This window comes from Diadema setosum, chromosome 13 (genome assembly GCF_964275005.1).
Source record: "Diadema setosum chromosome 13, eeDiaSeto1, whole genome shotgun sequence".
Taxonomy (NCBI): Eukaryota; Metazoa; Echinodermata; class Echinoidea; order Diadematoida; family Diadematidae; genus Diadema; species Diadema setosum.
In genome coordinates this window covers 36,120,632-36,140,536 of record NC_092697.1, presented here as the reverse complement: position 1 = coordinate 36,140,536, position 19,905 = coordinate 36,120,632, and the positions used below count along the sequence as shown (strand labels likewise).

General features: G+C 39.6%; 2 protein-coding genes across 2 annotated transcripts in view; one reads left to right on the top strand and one right to left on the bottom strand.

Annotated features, from left to right (window-relative positions):
- Positions 1 to 231: 231 nt before the first annotated feature.
- On the bottom strand, positions 232 to 3,047 carry LOC140237334 (transcription factor Jun-like). Its single transcript, XM_072317271.1, has one exon. The coding sequence runs from the start codon at positions 2,909 to 2,911 to the stop codon at positions 1,991 to 1,993; it is 921 nt and encodes a 306-aa protein (XP_072173372.1). The 5' UTR covers positions 2,912 to 3,047; the 3' UTR covers positions 232 to 1,990.
- A 599-nt stretch (positions 3,048 to 3,646) lies between these two features.
- LOC140236750 (mutS protein homolog 5-like) overlaps positions 3,647 to 19,905 on the top strand; it is a 181,612-nt gene continuing 165,353 nt past the window's right edge. Inside the window, exons 1-2 of the mRNA XM_072316678.1 lie at positions 3,647 to 3,673; positions 13,869 to 14,136. Of these exons, the coding sequence (XP_072172779.1) occupies positions 13,909 to 14,136 (228 nt within the window). The 5' untranslated portion in view covers positions 3,647 to 3,673; positions 13,869 to 13,908. The remainder of the gene's footprint in view (positions 3,674 to 13,868; positions 14,137 to 19,905) is intronic.

Sequence of the window (19,905 nt, the reverse complement as noted above, 5' to 3'; positions counted from 1 at the left end):
ACATACACACATCTTCTTATACACACATCTTCACATACAAGTGTAGTAGACGATCTCACATGATGACTCGCATCACAGTCAACTAATAGTACATGTACTACGTTTAGGACATAGTACACTCACGCATATTGTACACTCGCACATATCACACACCACCAACAAATCATGCACAATAATAATATACAATGTACCAGTACATACAAATGCAAGCAAGAAGTTAATGTTTCTTTTTTTTTTTTATTATCCAGCTGTGATGAAGCTGTAGTTTTCATATTGTTTTTTTTTACAATGCATGGCAACTTGTGAAAAAATGACAATGGCAGAAGTTAATCATGCACTCTTGTACATGGAATATACAATGCTTTCTGTTATAAAAAACAAAAACAAAACAAACTCAATCACTGGAAGAAAGGAATTTCTATGTCACATTTCGAAGTTATTGCAAAAAAGTAGAAAGTTAAGACAAATTCTGATATCCACTCCTTGAAAAGAAACATTCTGCAGCTAATCAACTGTTAAGATTCCATGTAGTAGTAGTACCATCAAACTCACAAGGTACTGAATATACATGTTTACCTCCAGTCTAGCAGTGCATTTGCATTATCTGCCTGCATTTGAACCAGCAACTAAAAGTAATACTGAATGAAAAGTCCATGCAGACATGTTACAGTCTGAAGAAATGTGCAAGATACACAGTACTCATTATGTGACACTCGTGAAAACAATTGTTTGCTTTTTTCTTTTCAAATTTTTAGCAGTCACTCACGTACATCTCTTTCAAAATTTTAAGCAAAAGTCCTGTTTAGAGCAAAAACAGGTCAAAGTTTCGCATCTTAAGCTTGTAAAAAATTGCAAGAAAGGGCATTGTGTCAAACATTGCGAGACAAGATTTGTCCTCTGACCTGGGGCCAGACTAGGTTAAAAACATGTGCAGAACTAAATCCTGAAGAAGAAACAGACAGGAACAGACATGATTGAACCATGGCAAAAGAAGTGTTGCAGGATTTAGCAATATATTCACAACAGACAGAACTCAAATATCTCAAGCATCTTATTCCCTGCTTGCCTCTTGTAAAGTATCACAAACTGAGTAGTAATTTCTGGCAAATATACAATTTGCTTGTCATAGACCTTATCACAAAATAAAAGATTTGGAAAATTCTGACACAAGAGATCACAACAGATATATAAAAACAAAAACGGAACAAATAATTTTGAAAGACAATTTCTCCATCATAAATCATATATTGATTAGAACTCCTCTTAATATCTTTCTGCGAACTATGTGCAGTATGCTATACAATTTGATATCTTCTTGGTGTGTCATACACAATCATCTTTCTTTCCATACTCTTTTTCACTTCTTTCTTCTGTTTGGGCCAAACCAATACAAAACTGGACTGCTAAGTACATGCACACTCTGGGTTCATTTGTTACACAAAGACAGTAGTCCCTTTTTCTTTTCTCTCTTTTTACCAAAGTACTGAATTGAAATGTATGGGCAAGTTTAAGTAGACGGTACATTTAGTCGTCCATTTATTGGGACATGGTTGGGTCATTTACTGGGCGGAATACAATCATTTACAATCAAGCATCGGAGCAGTGTCTCTGCTCTGTACTGCAAAATTTCCAGTCTGCCTACAGGTACATTTGACACATATAATTCTACTGGAGAGCTTACATTACTCTTATTTTCCTGATCTACAGCTTAGGAATACTTGTGGGTTCCTGCCCCAGCTTTTCCACATAATAAACCTGCTCTGTCATCTTAGAAGTGAATATGATATGGACTGTAAACCAGTACAGTACACAGAATATGACATTCATTCTAGGTGTGTAAAACTTTTGAACATGTTTAAAAAAAAACAATAAAACAAAACAGATAACCATACATGCATTATATCAGCAGATGATAAATCACCACTGAACATGTAAAGTTACTTTCTCTGTGCATCGAGTCCATACGCAATATCTTGTGATATATTCCAGTTTAGAATGCCAGTTGTTGCGCAAGCATGACCTGGCATCCACTTTTCACATGTTCCATGACGTTTTGCTTCAGCTGGCACACCTGCTCTCGCAGCTTCGTCGCAGTGCTCGACAAGTCCGAATTCTGAGCTTTGAGTTCCTTGACCTTGTCTTCCAACCTGGCGATGCGTTCCAGCTTACGCTTGCGGCACTTACTTGCGGCGATTCGATTCCGTAGTCGCTTACGTTCGGCTTTGATGCGTTCTTGCGTCTCCATGTCGATGGGCGACATCGGCGGGTTACTGGCGTGAAACACGGGAACTGTCTGCGGTTCCTCGCTCACTGGCTCCTGCTTGATGGCAGCGACTCTCGACCAGCCACCTGTCAGTGAGTCCGCCGTGACTGGAGGCATGGAATTGTGAGTGGCTAGGCTGGCGGTTGAACCAGGTAGAGTTGTCGTTGTAGGCATAGCAGGGTTGAAGATAGATGTGGGGGCACTTGTCATGCTCGTGACAGTCGTCTGTGGGATAATTTGCTGAAACGTCGTAACAATAGCCGCGTCTTGGTCGCAGATAGACCCATCATCACTCACAGACTCGGTGTCGGCTGCGGAGGGGTCGTTCCGCTGGTGAAGGCTCTGCAATGCCTCGACGAACCCCTGAGCGAAGGCGGCTTGCTCCTCGGTTACGTTTTTCGGGCAGATAAACTGAGTTGGGGTTGGCGTAGTACACACTGTTCCCTGCTGGGAAATAATCATTTTTTCGAGTTCAGGAGAGGCAAGTTTCAGCATCTGAACATCGGGCGTCGATAGCACAGCCGCCGTGAGTTTGCGCTTGCCCGTGTCCAGATCCAGAGTCATGCATTTCTTCTTGCTCAGCCACGGATTGTGAGAATCTTCGTAGAACTGCGTCTCCATTTTTCTGCGACCGCTTTCACCTGACATACAAATAGTTGTGAGCCTTCGGTAGCGTTGTGTGAAGCAAAGTCTGAGTCACTGTAGGTCTGACTGTGAGGCGGGATTCCAGCAGTAAGAAATACGTTTACGATAGAGCGAACATGTCCTGCCTCGAGATCACAGATTGTAGCATACGTTTCCGACCCGACGCTGACTCACGTTTTATACACTGACTAACGTTTCCGAAAATAGATAGAAGACAAGTGACATCAATTCTTTGGTCTGTGATTGGTCACTGATGATGTAACACGTGAGTTTGGCCCATGCTTGGTGCTATCTGATTGGCTGCCGTGAAATGTCAATCTCAACGGGGAACGCGTGCTAGAAGCTTGCTGAGTGCCCTTAGACTCGCCCATTTTTTCACTGGGGATTGCTTTTCACATACCGTTCAGATTTTTCGATATTGACGGGGAATTAAATTCTAGACAGAATTGGCAATATAGTTTTCACACTACAGCAAAAAAATAGATTAGCAACTATTAAATGTTTCAAATGGATGGAAAAATAATGATTCAGCGATGCACTTTGCTGAGTGATGAATGATATTTGTACGTACGCAATTATTTTTTTCTTTCCTACTATCAAAATGAACTCTTCCGTGCTACGTCAGGGTCTTTTCCGGGTAACCCGGAAGAAGAGCGATTTCCATAACAAAAACTCGTATTAACCTTGGGTTACTACGTCATACGTAGTTGACCATATATGGCATTTTAGTTGACTTGAAAGATCTATCAGGTGACGCGCTGACAGGTGAGAAGAACTTGTGTCGTTTGTAAACAATGCGATTTATTGGATTTATTGTTGTGGATGGTTACGGCTTCGGCTCTTTGCAATCTCGTAGAGCCGTCGTTACACATGATATACAATGTAGGAGTATAGGATGGATTGTAGTAGAAACCAATGTGTTCTGTATCCTCGGTGACGGTATACATATCTCATGCATGTTTCGTGTCCAACTAGTAGACTGTCGCATGTCGGCACGACTGTTCCTTGACCTTGTGTACATTTGTTGTTCTGTAATAACACCATAGGCTATAGGCCCTAATGTTGATACTGTCTGCGCTGTCTGCTACCACCATCATTCAATGCGTTCAGAGATTCACGAGCGACATGCTGCTACTATTACAAACGATATGAACTAACAGTTAGTAGCCTATACTCACTAACCATTTAACGTTAGAATTATTAGTGTAGAGACTGTACTTCTACTAGACCTAGTTCTAGAATCTAACGTTAGACGAGGTAAGGTTACTATTAATACTTAGGCCTAGACGTTATTGTTCTAGGCTCAAGTAGAACACTAACAGTTAGACGTCTAACTGTTGCATGAGTACAAAGGGGAGGTGGGAAAGTACCTGATCGACATTTACTAGGGGGAACCCTCGTGCTAACTAGCGAGATCGGAAATCTAACTGTTGGGGGGTTTGGGCTTTATCTTGCTAAGAATGTAAAATTTACCTTGGGTTGGCATATTTAGATTCTCGTATCCTTTGAATTTAGTTTGATACACTTGGGTTTGAACTCGGTCACAATACAGTGTCAATTCACACCTACACACTGTTATAACAAATAAGACAAAAATTCAAATTTCTGAAGTAGCTCTACCTAATCATTGTTACAGACTAACGTGAGTTACAGGGTAATCTTGTTTATAATGAGGTTTTGGGGTCTAGCTTATTTGCCTTAAAATAAATGTTTAATCTAGCTGTACCCTCGCATCAATAGACTTGGTAGTTGGAACAGGCACAAATGTTCAGTCACTGATCATATTCTGCTAATAATAGGATTCATTCACATTGCAGTGCAGTCATGCAGCATTGATGAACAGGAAAACAGGTATTCCTATGGGGAAAAAAGATGTTAGTCAGGCCGCTTATCAAAAGTACTACATCAGACAATCATATTCGGACCTGCCTTTTTTGTTACATTCTCATTCACTAAACCAGTCGGAGCTCAGATTGTAATGAAGTGCTCACACATTTATGCTGATATGCTGATGCAACTACTGACAGCTTTCTATTATAACCGTATTAAACAGAGGGAAACTGACCAGAAATGAAATTCTTCATATTACATTTACCCATCAGATGTCTATGTTTGTTCTATGATTGTGTGAATATTATGATCACACTTTCAAAACTTAATATTGTCAGACTGACACCACACCTAACGTTTAACGTTAACAATCTGTTGTTAATTTTTCCATTATCCAACATATGATGACATAAATGGTATCCCGGGGTACCAAATAAAAATCAGCCATTTTGTTGAACTATTTTTTTTTTTTAAGGTTGTACCCTGGGTGCCAAAAAGTGAGAAATTGTTTTGGTGATGGAGCTAGCGCGCACTAGCCACTGCACTGCACTACTTGCACTGCACTGAAGCACACGCTATTGCTAGCGCAGCGTACCATTCATGCATAGTAGAACATGCAGTGGCATGGGAATGACTATGTACACGCACACACAGTGCATGCATTTCTCTGCGGCTGTCCTCGAGTGGACGTGAGGTGGCGCTACACAACGTGGTATGTGGTAACGCGTGATGCATCATATAGCACAAGCTGCATTCTCATAGAAATAGATAACACAATGTTTATTCAACAACAACAACAACAGCAACAACAATAATAATGACAACAACAACAACAAAAGAATGCACAAGTGGCCAGAAAAGATAATTCATGCAATGTTAAGAATCATACGAAAATTACAAATGGGTGGCTGCTTTCAACAAACGGCCCCCGATATATCTTTGACTGTTGGTGTATACATGGTAATGTTAAAATGAGAATTAGGTATGAAATTTGTTCAGCAATCTTTTTCTTCAATCTGCTATAGAGATAAGCATTTAATCTTCACAAAATGATAGTTTATACCATTTTACAACAGATACAACAGCATTTATAAGCCTTTTGCGAACAAATAGGCATCCAATAAGGCTCTGAATTTCCCAGCGATAACAGAGCCCTTGTGAATAGGAATGTGTTCCTGAATTGTGAGGCAGCGGCAGGCTGTCTAGATCTCCTCTTCCTGTTTTCCTGTGTTTGACCTTGTTTGATGAGGATAAAATTAACAATACATGTATTTGTCACGCCACTGGTATGTGTTTTCCTCAACCACAAGTAGCTTTTATTCCTATGTGGGTAACTGAGGTGATCCATTTGCCACCTGGATCTGTTTCCTTTAAATTAGACATGACCAATCTGCTCGAAACTGAATGAACTTTTCAATAATCTCAAAGCTGTATGTATCCCTGCAACTCAGCTTTCCATTTTGCAGCTTCATCTGTGAGTGCTAAACAAGGAGTTCTCTATATGAAGGATTTATAAGCTCCTTTTCTCTTTTATCCCAGCCCTGTTTTAACTGGAGATTTTCCGTGGATCAGAACAACATTAGAAGGGGTCTGATCCAAATAATCTTGTTCCAGAGAACATCAGAAAACAGAGTATCTGCCTATTTGCCATAAAATTAATCCACTAGTGTGGAAATAGGCCTAGTGACAGTTAAATGCAAATAGGAAAATAAGGAATGCTGCTCTGGATATTGTGCTGCAGAAGAAAAGACTCTGTGTCTGATGTAATCTACCATTGTGTCAGCAACTGACAAACATCACTGGCAGAAATTTTGGGATAAAAAGAGTTCTTGTAGTCACCACAGAGATGCCCTGTGTGATTTCTATTATCAAGGCATCTTTAGAGCAAAGAAAACCAAAACATGGCTTCCTGTGTTTTTTTTTTCTAATTTCTTTTTTTTTAGATAAATGTTTTTCCTACATGTAATTTATGTTATCAAGACATCTTTAGAGCGAAGAAAAATCAAAACATGGATTACTGTTGTTGTTGTTTCTAATTTCTTCTTGTTCTTTGTTTTAATAAATGTTTTTCCTACATTGTAATGTGATGTTGAGTCTCGTGAAACAGACACACACACAGACACAGACACACACACACACTCAGACAAAACACAACTTCAGTGTATCAAGATGTGAGGGAGACTGTAATGCCGAAGTTATTAACAGAAAAAAAAAGTACCCTGTATTTTGAGTGAGATGAGCGAGCTTTCCATTTACGAAGTAGGAAAATCCATGTCATGCAGCATTTTTTTTTTTTTTAATTCTGTGTAAATTTGCATCTAGTGTATGTTTCATTATGTCGTCGTTTTTCAAATAATGTAATCAATATGTAGAAAAACAACAACAGCAAATGACCTGACTAGGCATATGAACGATTTGACCACTCAACAGTTCATTTTTCCCCTATGCATTATGTTCACAAACCTGTTAAACATTCCGTGTCTACTTGTCCGAATGGGCCAGTAGAAATGTGCAACCATGTGGTGCCCAGTTTCAGGGAGAGAGAGAGGTCAGGGGAAGTTCAAACGGAAAGACCGCGTTAGGTTGACCATAGAGAGATTAAGGGGCAGACCTTACCTGTCTGAATTCGGTCACAACGCTGCGAAGCGCTCACAGCCCTGCACCTTTCTCTGTCAATAGAAGAAAGTGGAAGGGGGGGGGGGAGGGGTTCATTGCTCGGGAGGATGCGGTTGTGGGGAATCCTACGTGCAAGGTGAGTGTGGTGTTGCCAGAGACGGAGAGGAAGAAGAAGATGAGGAAGAGAGGGAGCGAGAGAAAAGCCCCCTTCAGCCAGGGCTAGAGTCAGGCTAGCGTGACTCAGCTCCTCCAGCACTACCCTGGGAATGCTTGCTCCAAGCTACCAGGGTAAGCAGCCGCATAACAGCAGAATGCCAGCATTGTGGATTATTCCCTCGCCCCCTCATGCCGTCCCCTCCCTTCCCCCCCCCCCCCCCCCCACGCAAAAGAGGAAAATAAAAGAAGAGAAGAGAAAGTAGCTAAGACAAAAGGAGGGGAGGGGTTGATTCACTGTGGGATGCAGCAGGAAATCGATGTATCCTGCTCACAGAATCAAGGAGAGAAAAGATCCATCACCGTCAGAGCCTAATTGAAGAGAAAACCCGTCCATTTTCTAGTTTCTTTCCTCTCGATTGGAACAAGCTGTTGGTGAAAAGATACATCTACTATTACCTGCTGCATATTTCATATCGCACAATGAAAACATGTATTTTGTAGACTGATCCCAGGGACTTTTGAAAAGGAGGGCCCACCTGTATACCTTTATGAGTTTCTGATGTGAATCCAGTATCAGTGATGGACTAAGAGGTACATTGGGACCATCATTTATTTATTTTTCTTTTCCAAAATGATCAAAGAAGTTTGCTGGTGTCTGGTCATTATTCTTATCCAATGACATATCACAGTTTTTGTTTCTCTTTGAGCAGTTGGCCCTGGGCAGCAACATATGAAACTGCTAGGAACATTGTGCATATGTCACAACATCTCAACATAAAATGTCTTGACGTCAAGAATCATTAATCTCCAAAGCCATAGGCAAGTCATTGCATAACTATTTCCATATTATAAAACAAATGATGCACACCATCCAAATTGCCATTAGTTGATGTGATCTGTTTTTCACAAAATGATCGGTCCAGAATGCACTTTTCTTTGCCGTATATGTTTGCCAAGGATAGCATAGAAGGAAAGCTCTTTCAGAATTTGTACTGATGCGCTCGATTTGTGTAATTGGTCTACACCACCCTCCATTTGTCATAATCAGTTTCGGTGTGATTATAGAATATATAAGGGGTCTTGCAAAGATAAGTCTTTGCTTGCTATGTTATTTGTATGCATACTCACAAGATCTTTTCCTAGCAACTGCTTTCTATTGAAGAGAAATATTAGATTTTTTTTTAATGACTAAGCAGGAATTGGCATCAAGAGGGTATGTAGTCATTTAAATTTTTTTTTTCCTGTTGCATTAATGGGTATGGGAATGCAGAGATTCTCTTTTTTTTTCCATTGTGACAATAAAAACCCTCTACAACATGCTGATTGTTATCAGGATTAGACCCAAACTTTTCTTGTTTTTCTCTTTAACTACTTAAGGTAAATTTTTTTTACCTTAACTTTTTTATCAAAACTTTTCTTTTTGTTTTTCTCTTCAACTACTGAGGTAAATATTTGGTTATAAGATTGAGACAAGAGTAGAATGTCAGAACTGATGAAATAAAATAAAAAGAGATTTTCATTTGTTCAATAAGTGCATATGAAATGTATGTCATGGCAACACCTAATTGATTGGGAAAATATCTGTCCAAAGATAAAAAGGTCATGCACTTTGAAAAAAGTTTATCTATTATGAGAGTTAAGTGGGTTATGCGGCCAGTTTCTTGAGGGAAAAATCATAATTGCAAGCAATGTTGAATTTGGATAGACATTGATGATGGATGATACTATGGTAACGTAATGTTTAACTCATACAGAAAAGGTTTTTATTTTTTGTTAAGATTAAAGTTGAAGGCTAAACTAATATCAAATCAGATGGTTTCACACTCTTTAGCTAATGTAAGTTTGATATTATGTAGTGATTTATTTTTAAAGGATTCATCCACCCTCTTATAAAAAAAAAAAAAATGATACGTGTTTGTGTATTGAATAATTTAATACTACAGCACAGTCTAACAGCAGGCCAGTCGGAAATCCACATTTCTATCAATCACAGTACGATGTTCCATCCTGTGTCATGCACTTTGGAAGAGCGTGTTTTGATGAATGCCCCAACCAGTGCATTCATTCTTACTTAAGACATCCCAAGTCTGCAACTTATCAAAATTTCTTCCAGAGTCAGCACCTTGTTTCCCATCCTAATGTCAGGAAAAAAGAAATATGAAGATGAATTATATGATGACAACTATCACGTAGGTGTGTTTATTCATTCATTTTTTTAAATTGACATCAGTCACATTGATACATGGGTAGGCCTACTTTTCATATGAATAAGAAGATGCGGTATATGACCGTACCGTAGCTGTCATGTGGCTGTTTTTCTAAATCGATATCAGTCCTGCAGAAACATAGTTACTTTTGCTTTTCTTGATACGTTGAAGTCAATTTGATGTGGAACATTTTATTCATTTTTTTTTTTTCGTGTGTATGTTTGTCTGGGATTTCTGTTGGAGGCGAGGGGATTGGCGTGATGTTGCTAACGAGCAGCAAAGCACCAAGGGAGCAGTGATTAAGGGGGTCCAGGTCTTCAGGTCGGCGAGGCCGTCATTGGAAGTGGCATCCCATTGTTAGGCCTGACACGCAAGGTCCCCGGCCTTGCCGCTGTCTGGCACCGCCGCGAGGATTGGGAGGAAATCGCATCAAATGCGGGCCAGGCAGAGGCAATTAGCCACTTTTGTCTGATCTGACCCAGCGCGGCAGCCTCCGTAGTATGTATCGATACGCGCGCAGGTCCATCAGTTTGTTCTCAACTTCATGCTCATCACATTCTAAGAAAAAGAACAAAAAAGATTTGAGTTCAGCTGCTCTCACTCCACACAACTCTCCTATGGTAGCAGTCATCTCCATACTGTTAAACGGAACATTTCAACAACCTCAAAAATTATTTTCTCCTTTGTCTCACCCTCTCGCTCCCTTTCTATCTCTCAACCACTTACTTTCCCTCCTTTTCCCCCCTTTTTGCCATCTCTCCCCCTTCCCTCCCTCTTTGCCAACAATGCCTTCAACGAGTATCTGGGTTATGTGGCATGATTTTACGACGCGGAACACCGACATCTGTTGCTTTTGCTGAAATTGCGTTGTTCCAAAATAGATGCAACTTGTCAATTTGAATAGGAAGGATGGACCCCTCAAGAGAGTCATTTTGGTATCAGAATACCGTAAGATGTTTGCAATGGGCCAAGAAGTGCATTACACCAGACACCAATCTTCGCGACTATTTTAGCTCGCTCTGGGTAGAGATGCCAAAAGTGCGTGGCCCTATTGTACTTCTGAGTCTGAAATGTTGGCTCAACTATCCTGTGTGTTTTCTTTTTCCATTCTGATTTTAATGATCATTATGTGAGTTGTTGTTTTTTTTTGTTCAAGATGTATGTGTATGTGTGTTTGTATGTGCATGTGTGCATACATACCATGGTACATGTATTTGTTTTACTGATCCTAGATACCTAGATACACCTGTTTTTAGTGGTTCAATGACCAAAGCTTGGGGCCTATGCACTGTTCAGTCTATGGTGTGTAAACCTTTCTTGTGTAACAGGTGCTGTATCCCATGTAAGGTGCAGTCACATTGAAATTACCATGGCGATAGATACCATGGCAATTTGTTGCCAGTGTTCACGTTGGTTTAATACCATGGTAATAAAGTTATCCTGTAAAACTGCAATATTTCAGTTGCTATCATTCTCAATCGCGAACCATCATAATGGTGTTTCTAGCCTGAAAGTACATCTCTCAGAGGAAAGCCCTGTGCATCCGCAATATATCTCCTACATTGTGAAGACACAGAAGTGTGTCAGGTCACATGAGATTTATACGCTGCTGTCCAAAGAGTGTTACACTGTATTTCGTGACAGGATTCACACTCATGTCCCATGCATAATTTTCCCGAATTAGAATTGCCACCCCTAAATGCAACGGTATTTCGCAAGGCCTTTGCATTCACATTCTTAGTCTATTATTCTTTACATCATTTTCATTATTAAAGTTTGTGCAAACTTAGAATTGCCACCCTAAATACAGCATTAATTCACGTCTTTGCGCTCACGTTTCGGAATATTGTGCGAAATATCATGGTATTTTGCCTAAGTGTGAATGACCCTACTAATGATAAAGCTGGCTGCAAAATATATGTCCCCTTGTCCATATGCTTGTCATCTTTTTTTTTTTTTCATTCTTTTGTATAGCATAAGATTGATCCCACTAATTTTATTCTTTGATGCACTGGGCATTGCCAAGCCTGCATTTGGAGGGGATTTCTGGATTGAGGGGGATATTAGGGGAAATTTTAACAGCTGGAACTCAGGATTACAGACGTGTTTCACTACAGAGTTGAAAGACCGCACACTCGAAAGACTCGGCAATGCCTTGGAAATGCTAATGCGAATCCAGTCAACTAAAAGTTGTTGTGGAATCCAAACCACTGATGGGGCTACCCTAGGTTAAGAATACTGACTGAATAAACAAATAAAAGCACTTTATACATTATAGGTTGGCAAGGGAACCAGTAGAGGCACTATTATAGTTTGAAGAAATTATTTCTACATGTGAATAAAGCTGTTTTCATCTTTCATCATTGTTATGATTCATATATATATATATATATATATATATATATATATATATATATATATATATATATATATATATATATATATATATATATATATATAATGAGCAGTATCGTTGCATTGTTTATAGAATCATTGAGATGAAAAAACATGAAAATCTACAGGAAAAAAATGATTTTTAAAAAAGGTGATATTTTTTAACTGTTTATGGGTAATTGACCAACCTTAAAGGTCCAGTTTACCTTTGGGAGCAGTGATTTAAAAATGTTCAAGATATCACATTTGAAGCATATGTGTAGGTCTGTTGTATCACAAAACATCCTACCATATATAATTTTTGCTATGAAGCCTAAGATATACGGAGATATCAGCGTTTTTTTCAATAAACCGTAACTGTAGACGGTTTAGTCTGGAAACATTTTTATTATAACTTTTGTTCACATTTTGTGTATTTAACAACACTTAACATCGATTATACGGATTCAAATTTTTACAGTGGTTGTTTCTAGCCCTAACTCACATTTTAGAACTATTTTGAAGCACTAATGCTGGGTTTTTGTTTTATCTGCAAATGGTAAATTATGCCTTTAACTTGAAGTTTAAGAATTGCTATGCTTACATTGAAGTGATGGGGGGGGGGGGGGGTAGGAGATGAAGCAATAGACCTTTTCCGCTTTTGAGTGTTGGTTGGATTAGTCGATGGTGGAACCAAGGAAGCAAGTCTATGGAAGCGGATCCAAAAGCTATCACTAATCCCATAATCCTCCTTGTTGCCCCTAATGCAGTTAATTCCCATGATAAAGAGGGAGATGACACGGTTGTGATATTCTGATATTTGCCTCGCTGGGGCACAAATAACTCTACAGGCGAGTATCACAAACACGCTAAGGAGGGGTCAAGATCAACATTCATTGTAGTTATTTTTAAAGGATTAAAAATGGGGGAAAATTTCAAAATTATGGACATTTCAAATCATGGAGTTAGATTTTTAGCGATAGCTAAAATGTTCTTACAGATTGAAAATGTACTTTTTTAGACAGATGAGAACAGTAAAATCTGAAAAATAAATTTGCCAGTAAATTTTTCATATCAAAAGTTCATTCATTACATTTTAGTTTTGTAGCAATACATTTTTTCATGTTTTGATTTGTAATATGATCATTTTCTTAGTTTTTTGTGTGTGTCCAGTGATATGTTGTATTGTATATGGGTTTCTTGTAAAATATGAAAATAAGTTCAATTCAATTCATTCAGTTTCAATTCAGCTCAATGATATTTATTTCTAGCATCTAACAGTGTATATCAGTACAAACATTAAATTGTTAAATGCCTGCTAAATGCTTTTCTTGCCTGGCATTATCATCACAAAAACTTTTGTATTTTCTTTTATAATCTGACTTTGTTAAACATACATTTGTACAACGTTTAGGTTGTGAATGGTACTGTTTGATATGAAATGATTGTGCAGAAAATGCCATATCTTGGGACCTAATTCTGAGCAAACAATGTAATTAAAAGCTTGGTATTCATTGCTCAAATAGCATTCTTGTAAAGCATCATCATCTACTGAATATTAGGTTGTCTTTTTTTCACAGTTCAGTTCAGTGCAAATAATATTACAAAGCAAACCAATGTTATGTCTTTACAGAGAAGGAAGAGTTGATAATCATCTAGTAATATGAATGTTTGAGACACAGGTCCTGGGAGTTGAGAGCTTTCTGCAAGATTGCTTTTTGGCATAGAATTTTAAATCAACCTAGTCTAATATTGACTGTGAACTTGACCAGGTACAGTGCTGTGCGGGACAGCTGATGGGGTAGGAGCAATACAGCCATGGCACTCAACCCTGGGCAGTCCTGGACAGGGCGCAGCACAGCCACGATGACGGGGTCAAGCAGGATGACCTCTGCAGCCTCCACTCCCATGACCCTCGCCTCCCAGGCCACCTCCACCCTGGACGACACCTCAGAGATTACAGAGGGCAGTGTTCGCCACGTGAGGGGCAGCCAGGCCACGGGAGTAGGAACAGCTGGGCTGGAGATGGACGGAGACCGTTCACAGGTGAGCCGCTTGTCGGTGGGGTCAGGTTCAGTGCACTTTATGAAATTTGTCAGATTCTTCCTGTCATTGTATACATCTGACCAGACAGAGTTGTCAAGCATGTAGATGTTAATTAGCTTGCTAGTATATTAAAAGAGAAATTTGACTGCGTTGCATTTTGTTCATCATTTTGAGCTACTGTTGATTAGCCATTGGATTGTGCCTGAGCCAGCTGTGATCCCCTGGAAAGTATAGATACATTATTTTTGCTGAGATGTATGCCTGAATCAACCACATCTCGAGGATACATGTGTGAAAAGCTTGATACTTAAATTCTGATGCAATCACTATTTATGGGAAAATATCACACAAAATGCACATGAGAGATTCTGCCCTGAATACAAATCCATTTCAACCAAACATCACATGGCTCTGTTAAAAAATAAATGAATAAGAAAATCAAATTGCTGTAATGGTCCTAACTTTTTTTCCCCTATGTGCTAGCGTCTGCATTGATTATGACAATGCATTATTCCTTTGTGTGAAATAATTCTCTTGTTTGATACAGGAAGTTATATGTTTGTATTCTAAAGTTTGAGTTAAGTCTTTGATTGAAGTTTTTTTCCCCCTCCTTTTTTATGCTAAGAGAGATGCATCTTACAAGGAATTGCAGCCAAAATGAAACCAATGTTTTTCAAAGGTCATGGAGAAACAATGACAAGAGATATTGTGTTCATGTAATTTCTATCTAAATACTTAAGACTGTGGCATTTTCTAACTCCTGCCATACTAGGGATATATCCCTTCAGTGTGTGTATGTGTGTGTATGTGTGTGTATGTGTGTGATGGCGTATTGCATGGTCCTGCTTTTTTTTTTTAATAGTTTTGTTTCATTCTATGTGTTTTAAAGTTGTATGTCTGCGTTATTTCTAAAGTTAACAGTGGAGGAAAAGTGAAGGACTGAATGAATGGGTTTGTATGGCATTACCTGACATCTTTTGGGAGGGTTAAGGAGATTTCTTCAGTGATGTTCTATGATAGTAATATTTAATGTGTTGTGCATAGCTGACAACAAGCATGTGAAGGTGAAATATTATACAGCCCTTGTAGGGTCGTGTCCTCTCACTATGACATCCCCCCCCCCCCACGACCCCTGACCCTTAATCCCATTTTGGACAGCATGCTCTGTTGGGGCCCAGCCCCTCAGTCCACATCTAACCTGGATGGTGCTGTGGAACCAGGGTGGCGTTGGTTTCTGCCATGCAAAAGCATGGAGTGGAACCGAACGCCACATGCCATTTTTGGATGCTGTTACAAATGTTTTTGTTTGGTTTTGTTTTGTCAGGCATATGACATGTGAATCTAGTGCCAATCTTGGAGTGATTTCTGTGTGCAATTGGTGCTCGCTCACAGCTATGCTCACCCTCGGACCAGAGCTCTCGCCACTTTTGGCAGGGTTGTTGATATTTTTCCTTTTTTTCTTTTTGCACAAATTTGCTTTGAAACAGATGGAGCTCATGTAAACTAAAGTTGGCTCAGTGACGTAGGGGGCCTGATTAAGTGATAAGTTTTGGCAGCGCATACCTGCGCAACATTACTAGTAATACTACCAACTTTCTCTGTAACTGATGTAGTGAAAATAACTTTTTGATAGCATCATGCTCAATTGTTTGGAGACATTGGTACTCCCTTGGTTACAAAACACTGGCATTTAGAGTCCTTGTGTATGCTTTTTCCACTGTTTTAAACAAATCATCATTGTAAGTGCTTAACTGTGGACATCTGATAGGGCTGATAGTGCAAGAATTTTGTCTTGGCTAAGATTGTGAAAGGCAGAATTGACTTGGCAACAACTGTGAAGACTGTGTACAGTTGAATCCTTGACTGGAAGCCAGGTCAGAACTTTATCATCTGCACCAAGATGAATTCCCCAAACCAACATTCCCTTTTCATTCCTTTCCCCCTTCCCTCAAACCCCTGTTCCCAAACCCCCATATTCCCATAGGAATTTCCTCAGCATGCTATTATTCACAACGAGATAGGTGCACGAGGCCACGTTTGCTTGCAGGAATGCCGCGACTTCGGTCTACGTTTTGTGACTCACGCCGGCGAGGTTCCACTTTATGAATGAAAGCGGCCCAGCGGTCGGCGGAGGAATATACCAAACTTCCTCCCCACAATCTGGAAGATAATGTGGTGTCTTAGTCAGAGTCCACTTGTGTCCGTGTCTTTACCCTCAATCTTAATTCCCTGACCCTTGTTTCGGTAGATCCTCACAGAGAAATGTGCAGCAAGACCACAAGATCTGGAGCATGCATCAAACGATGCCTTCATCTTTCTGGTGCTTTGGAAAGAAAGAAGATCAACCTATCTAATCCCGTATATATAAAGATTTCTTCCATTGGTTTCCTAATCCTGCAGTAGCAATGACAGATGTTCATTTAACAGTTTCCACTCTATTTGCACATTTGAACCCTAGATTCTTCAGTGAAACACATTTGCTCCAAGCATCAGTTATGTTGCTAAATTGATTTTTCACCTGTTCTGCGAAAAAAAAAGAAGTTATAAACTTTTGTGGAGGAGTTGGACAAGGAACAGAAATTATGTTCTACTCCCTTTTCACTATTGCTAGGATGTGGTTCTAGGGAGTGGTGATGTAGTTGATCTATCCTTGACTTTCTCTATAGAAGAACTGCCAGGTATAGGTCAGTGCATGCATATACTGGTACTTATGCAGCACATAAAGATGCTCACGTTTGTTTTTAAATGCCAGTGTGATTTATTGGTGCATCGTTAAAACAGACATCGTTACGCAAGCAAACAGTGTCTTGGCTGATTCAAAGGTCATTCATTGCTCTGTCTTCAGGAACAATTGCTTATTCCTGAGGTCTTGAACAGACCCTGTCAAGAGCAGCTTTTCAAAACTTTAAAATTTTAACAACTAAAGCAGGAAAAAAATAGATACATGTAAAAGAGAAAGAAAAGAAAGACAGAGACCAAGATAAGTCTTCTGCCGAAGCTACAACAATTACTGCCCGGAAGACATGTGTTTTCACTTATGCACCAGCTGACCCCTGTGCTATTCTTTGGTGACAGAAGGCATGTTTTGTTTTGCACGTTTTTCGCCGAGCCCAGGGGCTGCCCGATCAGGTCCAATTTCCTGTGCGGCCATTGAGGTAGCAGCGGCACCCCCCCTCAGCTCATCGTGATGTCCCCCAAACCAGGCGGATTAAGCTCTTCCCCTTCCCCTTAATTTGCCAAGCCACGTCAAGCTGACTCATATCCCGTCCGTTAACCCAGCAAGCAGGAGGTTTGGGGTGCAACAATGCCTGCCAACCCGTCCCCCCTCCCTCAAAGTTTCCCCCCATCCTCTCCCCCAACACCCTGTCTTCCAAAGCCTCCCAGGAAACCTTACCTCAAGCTCCTTGCTTGGTCCCCCAAACCAAATGACATCCCATGCACTCTATCAATCTGCATCTGTAGAGAGATCAAGAATGATTAACTGATCAAGTTACTATACTCCTCATGCACTCTGGTTCATCAGGTGATGCTAATTACATAACCACCAGACAATCTCATGTGAGAGCTCTTTCCTCGATCGAATTTGGGTCTGTTGGACGACAGACTACCGAGGCACCCCCTCGTCAAGTTTCTTGTGTTCCTCACACCGACTTGCTGGTCAAGTGAACTGGAGACAGGAGGAATTAGTGGGAGGAACAGGTGTCGTGTTATTAACCATGAAGCCACTTGTTGTGGCAGGCCACATTTTCCATTGTGCTCATCTTGCGGGGAAACGGGAGAGATGTTCCGTTTTCTCTTCCATCTCCTGTTTTCCTCACCCAAGATGTGTCTGTGGGGCATGATATTTCCCTGTAATTATCCACCTTGCTAGCATTGTAACCATATTCCGTGAAGAATGATGAATATTTAAAGGTACAATGATAATACAGGCCGGAACCAATAAATCAAATTACTGTATATGCCGAATATTTCGCGAGGTTTTTATTTTCGCGAATTTCGCGAGTCAGCTGCTATTCGCGAAATTAAAAACACGCGAAAATATTGACTCTAATACCGAGATAAATGTGACGTACGTGTATGCATTTCTCCGTTAAGTACATGACTCCACGATCGCGAATTTAACCACTCGCGTAATTGTCGGGAAGTCCCAATTCGCGAAAATTTAGACTCGCGAAATATATGGCGTATACAGTATATCAAATCAAATCAATTGTAATGATAGGACAATATCCTCATTGGTGGGCACTGTGGCATAGTAGATAAGACTCTTGACTTTCAGTCAGATGTTCCAAGTTGGAATCCCGTCAAGTGCCTATGTCTTTGAACGAGATGTTTTTACCCACCAAGCCTCTCTCAACTCAGGTGTATAAATGGGAACCTGGCAATTGGTAGTAGGGTAATAATAGTAGTGGCAGGCCTTCTGGTAGAACAGTGGCAATGCTGAAGAGGCTACCCATTTATGAAGAGACCATATTATATTATCTTTGAGATGAAGAATGCTTCTCCAAATGTTGTGCCAAGAGGTGTTTTTACATGTTAACCCGTTTAGGACAAGTCACGAATGTACTTGGGCACTTGGCTATGGGAAATGTGTGTTGTAGCAAAATCAGTTCGTCCTCAACGGGTTAACAGTCAGATGTGTATAAATTTGTCGAACATGCTTGTGCTGTGCATGCATATTTTGCATTTAGTTTTTGAATAGTCTATTGACTATTAATGGGTCTGTTTTAAACAACATTAGTGATTTTAGGCCATAACATTTGATCCCCACAGGTCTTCCCCGATGACTGTTACCCCAAAGACTGCTCGTAGAATCATTCTTGAAAGCACAAAGTTTGATGCTGGCTGTAGTAATAGTACTCTCCACTGCCTGTCTTGTTTTGGGGTCTGTTTCCACTAACCCACTTATGTATACTGGCTGTGCCAAGGTCAATTTCTTGTGTTACATTTCTCATCTATACTAGGCAGAATTCCATTCTTTTACATTTCCTTTGACCCGTTTGTACTTGGCCAAGGCATATTTCAGAGTGGCCGTGCATACAGTATAAACAGAAGAATTGGCAACGTAGTCAGATCAGTTCAACTAATATTGGGAATATTTTTTATCTAGGAGGTTTCAGGGGCAATTTTAGCCAACATGAGATTCATATTTTAGTTACTGACACTAGTAACTTTTAATATCTATATTTTTAGATATTCCCAGTATACATTTCATTGTACATATTTATAGTTAGGTTGTTTCTGTGTCAAGTTTACCTGGAGCAAACATTTTTTTCTCATAAAGAAGTCAGTATTTCCTCTTCTTTATGAAGGCATTCAGAAGATATGATCGCATTCTCTTGCTTTATGCCACAACAAACTTTCTGTCATGAGGTTTAGTCTGTCATTGTAAAATAGGGCAACATTTGTAATGAGGTTTTCAAGTCAGTTCAATTCAGTTTTTATTTTTCCATCCAGCAAGGAGTGACACAAAATATAATATAATATGATGATATGATATGATATGATATGATATGATAAGATATGATATGATATATGATATGATATGATATGATATGATATGATGTGATATGATGTGATATGATATGATATGATGTGATATGATGTGATATGATATGATGTGATATGATATGATATGATATGATATGATATGATATGATGTGATATGATATGATATATGATATAATATGATGTGATATGATGTGATATGATATGATGTGATATGATATGATATGATATGATATGATGTGATATGATATGATATATGAT

Excerpts from the sequence above, each read along its gene's own strand:
- LOC140237334 (XM_072317271.1), bottom strand. The coding sequence starts at position 2,911 with ATGTCAGGTGAAAGCGGTCGCAGAAAAATGGAGACGCAGTTCTACGAA.